This window comes from Amblyomma maculatum, chromosome 10, assembly GCF_055883805.1.
Source record: "Amblyomma maculatum isolate TAMU_Amacu chromosome 10, ASM5588380v1, whole genome shotgun sequence".
In the NCBI taxonomy this organism is placed as follows: domain Eukaryota; kingdom Metazoa; phylum Arthropoda; class Arachnida; order Ixodida; family Ixodidae; genus Amblyomma; species Amblyomma maculatum.
The window spans coordinates 7030126-7036301 of NC_139353.1; the positions used below are offsets into that span (position 1 = coordinate 7030126).

At 43.2% G+C, this 6176-nt stretch overlaps 1 protein-coding gene across 1 annotated transcript; it reads left to right on the forward strand.

Moving 5' to 3' along the window:
• Window positions 1-1343: 1343 nt before the first annotated feature.
• LOC146175483 (salivary cystatin-L-like) lies at window positions 1344-5827 on the forward strand. Its single transcript, XM_084581866.1, has 4 exons — window positions 1344-1493; window positions 2804-3048; window positions 3899-4003; window positions 5633-5827. Exons 2-4 carry the CDS (start codon window positions 2824-2826, stop codon window positions 5726-5728), a joined length of 426 nt encoding a protein of 141 aa, XP_084437992.1. The 5' UTR covers window positions 1344-1493; window positions 2804-2823; the 3' UTR covers window positions 5729-5827.
• The last annotated feature ends 349 nt before the right edge of the window (window positions 5828-6176 follow it).

The window sequence follows — 6176 nt, forward strand, 5'->3', positions numbered from 1 at the left end:
TCCTTTGGGGTGTCCATTTTTCCTACCGAATTTGAAAGCGCTCGTAGGACCTGCCACGATCACAGCAGTGAACGAAGACTGATGATTGTAAACGTTGCTTTCCTGAAAACCAAAGAAGCGGTCCCGTCACCCGGCCAAAAGCCATTACAGGCTCCGTCATAAGCCATGTCTAAATACTATTTATTTAGAACCTGTATGACCCGCAAACTTCTGCTTCAAGTAGTCACATCCGAACAAATGCTTTACGAACAGCGTTCGGAAAAACTTACAATGAACAACATAACATATGCTTTTTTTCTGAACTTTAGAGACTGTAGTCCAAAGTCAATCATAACTAGACGCCGCCACCTATTCCAAAAATCATATTACTGTGTCCCTTTAACCTATAAAAGCGTTAAGTCATTTACAGGTGTCTTTTGACAAAATCAGATTCATTATTCTGCTTTACTTGTGCCATAAAAAATTAACCGGGTTTGAGCTTAGGCTAAATAGGTTGACTTGCGGAAAAACATGTTGGAAGTGTTTGTCTGGGTTTTATTTGGCGCTTGTTGCACTGAAAGTGTGCTATTGAGTTTGACAAAGTGTTAAAAGTCATTAGTTTTTATTTGTGAAAACCAAAAGGCGCTCTAACTGCCTAACTTCTCGCTGTAAATCTACGCTTGCAACGTACGGCTTAGAACTGAAGATACGTATGTTTTAGGCATTGTACATCCAAACAGCGCAAGATTATGGGAAATTGCTCAGGACCACAAAAACTTTAAAATATTTGCTCTGTCTGCTAGCTAACAACTGAATACATCACTGCGCTAAAAATGGCAACAAGCCGAAGCATTGTAAGGTAACCATGAAATAACCACATTTTGTCTCTTAGGAGAAAACGGAGCCTACTGTATTCACAAAGGTTAACGATACACCTTTACAAGAATTAATAGATACGCTAACTTCCTAATTGTGGCTTAGTCTTCTTGTTTGAGTTGGTGTACAAAGCTTGTCGGGGTGCTATAATTATACGTGCAGCCCTCAGCGCTCGGAACTGGCCGATTAGGGACACTCGATGTCACCACTCCTCGAACTGTGGCTTTCTCGTCACGATGGGGCTGCACGTGTGGATGTCCCCAACGATGTTTCAAGAACGCATCGACCTTCGACAAGCCGCTTCAATATCTGGCGCGCTTGACTTTCCGGTTTCCAAACTGCTTTCACTCTCGACCTGCCGCGCTTCCCTTTCTTTTTCGGTTTCTTTCTGAACAAAGAAGAAAGAAAGGAAGAAAGAGAGAAACAAGGCCGCGCGAAGATATATATATTTTGATGCTGGGGAGCTGCTTCACCGGCTATAAAGGGTCTCGCTGGAACTTCTCACGACAGCCGTAATCTACTGCCCACTCAAGCTACCTGTTGTTATCCGCTCGCAGTCATCGCCGGAAAAACTCGACGACGACGCTTGCTCCCTACTGACCACGCCGCTGCTGACACTTCGCCTCCGTCTCGCTGAGGTAAGTTTCAGCATTGGGCATCATGTGCCGAAGTAATGAATTGATTAATGCCAGATTAATCAAATTAAAAAGACAATGAAGGGTCGATTTCCGTTAAGTTTGAGCACTCAGCCAAATAGCACAGAACTGCCAAAGTAGCTGTTTTCCTATCATTCTCCTCGTACGCGGCGTAAGGTTTCGCCTCGCATTACTGCGTAAAGAATGTTAGAGCAGTGGTGGCTTGCTACTCAAACCGAACGCGCTTCTTTATATTTTTTGTATATTCAGTAGTTTCGTTTTAGAATTTATTTACCAATTTTTGCGCATTTTCCTTATTTGAAGAACGCAGCGCTATCTATTCATTCACGATTTTAAGAAGTTCCCAAATTTTCCTAGCCGCTACACATAAACGGGATTGCTGTAACACAGAAGTAAATTGCGTATTGTAATGCTGTCCTAAGTCCAGTGTGAAGGCAAGTCTTACACTAAACAAGGTGCCTTTGGATGCAATTGTCATCCTCCTAAAACATGCTGCCATAGACGTGCACGTAAGCGACGCTATGTCTCTAATTCTTATAGTTTGGAATACCATCAAATGATTTTGTATTTGCAATGCAGCCAAGGCATGCAGACGTTTTCAGTGCACGCCAAGATGCATGATTGCTTATAAAGGCGTGAGATAACATGTGTGGCGTGATGGGGGACTCAACTCGGCTATGTACAAGTTCTCTTCAAAACCAATATTCAGATATTACCGCATCAAATTCAGCTGGTTTCTGAGTAATTGTGACCTTCAAGCCTAAGGCCGTTCATGAGCCCAGAGCGCTTGTAATGCATTAGAAATAGCATCGGCAATTTTCTTTCGTGACTTCCAAATATATAGCGTATAAAAGCGTGTAACAAATATTTATAGTTAACCAGCACACAGCTGCCGTTTTTATCACTGTATTTTCTAGTGAGAGATAGCTTCTTGCAAAGTATATTAAAAAGGTTAGTGCCATGGGGCTCTTTCAGAACGAGCAGAATGTGGCGATGAGCACAGAAATAGTATCCAGGTAGTACGAGGTACAAGACCTGCTGATTCGTGCACTTAAAGCCCTGTTTAGAACTGGGGCCTGTAGGGTATATAGAATAAAAATTGTAAAAAATCTGCGAAGGAACCATAGTAATGAAAATTCCGCTTATTGTAGTTTCCCCTGTAAGGTTCACGTGCAAGTAACCGCAACGCTTACTAAAAGCAGTCGCATCGACCAGAAACTCGTTATATGGTTGCTTTCTTAAAAAACGTTTCGAAATACAGAATGCGCTATAATGGTGAATGTGACTCGCAGAAGTCTCCAAGAGCTACACCATGGCATCGTCTTTCGTGCTGGTGGCGGTCTTCCTGGGTGCCTGTGCTTTCATGTGCTGCGGAGCACCACAGGGTCCGCCGATTCCGGTGCTTGGCGGTTGGCAGAAGAAGACCCCGGTCGACAACGAGCAGTATAAAGAGCTTGCACACTTCGCCGTCAGTAAGCAGGTTGAGGGAAGAGAATTCTTCGACACTGTGCTCGAGGTCACCGACGTAGAAACCCAAGTAAGTTGCCTTTAGAGGACCGCCAAGAAATTTCACAGCTGAAGTTTATTGCGCTCCTTATTAATTTTAGCGGGTAACTTATAAAATAGTTTTGTAAATATAATTTATTTTCCTCAAGTGAGCAAAGAATGGTTCGCATTGTATGGTACTATTTCATGTTGTGTTTGTACAAAATTTATGCAGTAGCCCTACTTGCGATGCCACTATATGTCTATGTGACGGGTAATTACTTATTGATTTGAATATCAGACAACGTTCAAGAGATGTAGTCGGCTGTTTTTTGCGACAGCCATGAATTATGTAAGTGTTAGAACAGGATAGATATAAAAGTTGCTTCGGCGTAGGTTTGCTTTATATTATTTATTCCCTTAAGGGGGCCACCGGATTATTGGCTATGAGTTGTCCCAAAAGAGCGAATGTGTCACAGTCTTAATGCACAACCTGTCCCTCAAGGTTAGGACAGCCAAGCGAGAGCAATAGTAGTGCTGCTTTTTAGGGATTTTCTTTACAATATTGTGCCGCACGCTTCCATTGACGTACGCAAGGTCTCCGCAGTGTTATATTTTGTATTTTTACACAATGTTACAAGCATATTATACGCGTAAGCACGTATTTGGGCTACCAGAAGGTCGGTAGTGTGAAATTGTGACAAATCTTAGTACTACTTCCATTGAATGGCACCGTGAACGTTTGCTCAAAGGTAGCCACAAAAATACTATAGTATTGCATATTGTGCGGGTCCCGTTGTTTTAAAAATGTGCCTTCGGCCCCTTTTCTTTCTGAATGCTATAGTAGATGGATGACAGTGCACAAATGTTAACAAAGTTTGCTCGATCTTGTTGCTGCGTAGGTTGTTGCCGGCACCAACTACCGGATCACTTTCAAGATTGCCGAGTCCACGTGCCGCGTCACGGAGACCTACAGTAAAGAAACTTGCCTTCCGAAAACACGGGATGTAAGTATGGCTTATATATGCATGCTACAATCGCCACGGAATTTCTAGCCCTAACTTCACATTGTCAAAGAGCTGCGCAACCAAACCACTGAGCCCTGAACGGTCGGCTGGTATTCCTCAGAGAAGTAATAACTCAGCAGAGATACTGGCATGTCCAAATAGAACCAAAGTCAGTGTTACTTTCAGGTATTGGCGAACTAAAAACAATACGCGCGAGGGGACATCTTCAGTTACCGAATTCAGGCTAGCGAAAAACAAGACAAGTAGCGCGAAAAATCAAGTGTTTAAGAATCTGGTTTGAGGGCAGAGCCGGTAGTGCAAAAAAAGGAAGAAATCAGCTGAAATGCACAGCCTCTCGGCGCGCTGTGCAGGTTTCAGGACTCTCTAGTGGGGGGCTCATATTAATAGCTGTTGCCTGAATACGTGCCCATTTGAGGATTCTTCTCAGAAGAGCGTTTCCGAGGAGGTGAATTACGGTACCGATTGATTCCCAAAGGGCTTTTGGGGGGGAACCGATCAAAACGGCCTATAACTGTGAAAACAGCTGAGTAGAAATAATGCTCTAAATGCGCAATTTTTTATTTCATACGTCATCATTTCTACACAAGCCTAATAATCATCAACCTGACTACCAACTCCGCAGGAACATTGTCTCTTATATATCTGCAATGTACCAGGCCCTGTGATAGCTGCTACCACCGGACCTCTGCAAACTTGCTAAAATTATCCACGCGCCTAATTTTCGGCAGCCTCCAGATACGCTTGGGTTCTTTTGGGGTCCAATACGTTACGTTAGCATAACTTAAGTCTGATGCTGTGTGAAATGTTTCCACTCTCACCTGAATGCTAGCATTCACTTGCGTCTTTCTGGCGAGAATCGCACTGCAGCTACGCGAGTATAATGGATTAATCGGTTATTGGAAGCCGGGGCTGTAAAGTTTTGCGAAACAAAGGAATGACTAACGTGCAGCTTTCATGCACCGGTTAGGTCTACTGAAGTTGGTAAGACAAAGTGTATGTTGCCATCAGGAGGTTTGCAACGCTGGAAATACATTAAGAGCCACAAAGTATGGCGAAGATGTAAACACTTTCTGGAAAATTTTTGAAAGGCTCAACGTATAGTCGCAGCTCTACAACGCATACCCATTGGTAAAGTTCATACACGCGCTTTTACAGCTGTTTATGGGCCAAAACAAACTTGTAGCAGAGACGAAGGGCAAAATTTTTTAAGTAAGCACCCTTTATTTTCAGGTTGCAGCAATGGGAGTTGCACTGAACGTTCACAAGGCTCACCGCACTTAATGCTAGTAAGACAGTTAAGCCAGGACATGCTTACTTTTGTATAACGATGCTCTACCGCACTGTAGTCGAAAAACTTCATCACGAGTGATTATCACTGGAAGTAACGAAAAATGTATTTTTTTCCAAAATAGTGTACCTGGGTACCTCCTTTCTCCGCTGCACAGCTATCATCAATATCTGAGATAGAGTCCTTTTGTGTAGTTCGTAAAAATTCGTAATATTCTGGAATCCTATGTTCTTTCACATTTACAAAGGTTAAAGTGTATTTCCTGGTAGAAGTAAAATATTCAGCACGTGGTAAAAAATGATGCCTTTTTTCTGTCTCAGGTGAAGAGCACCTGCACCGCCGTTATCACCGAACCCTTGAACAGCGAACGCTTCGTCCACTCATTCACATGTGGCGGCGCTGCTGCTTCGAAGTGAACACCCAACGGATAAAGAATTTACTTGTCGCCTCTGCTTAAGGCGGCTTTTGGACTACGTGCTTTCAGTAGAACTTGAAATAAACGTCCACAAAGCCTCTTCCTGGTTTCATTTTGTACTATCACGTTGAGATGACAGTTCTGTAAACGACAGGCTAGCAGACTAGCCTCACACATAAATGAAAAGTTTGTTGCACCTATTTTTGCCTCAAAATGAATGAAGTCCTCGGCAGTGGAGGAAGCAGATAGCGTGCTCTGCAGTAGTCGAGGAACACTGCCAAGCTGTTCATATTCAAGCCTAATATAAAGTTTACAAACTTGCAAATAGGCTGCAGCTGAGAGAATATTCCACCATCTATAAAAATCGTGCAAGTGCCTTCACAGGGTTGCAAACGTTCCAGGCAGAGGTGTCGGGCTGCGCATGCGGTCCCACACAAAATAATAAAGTC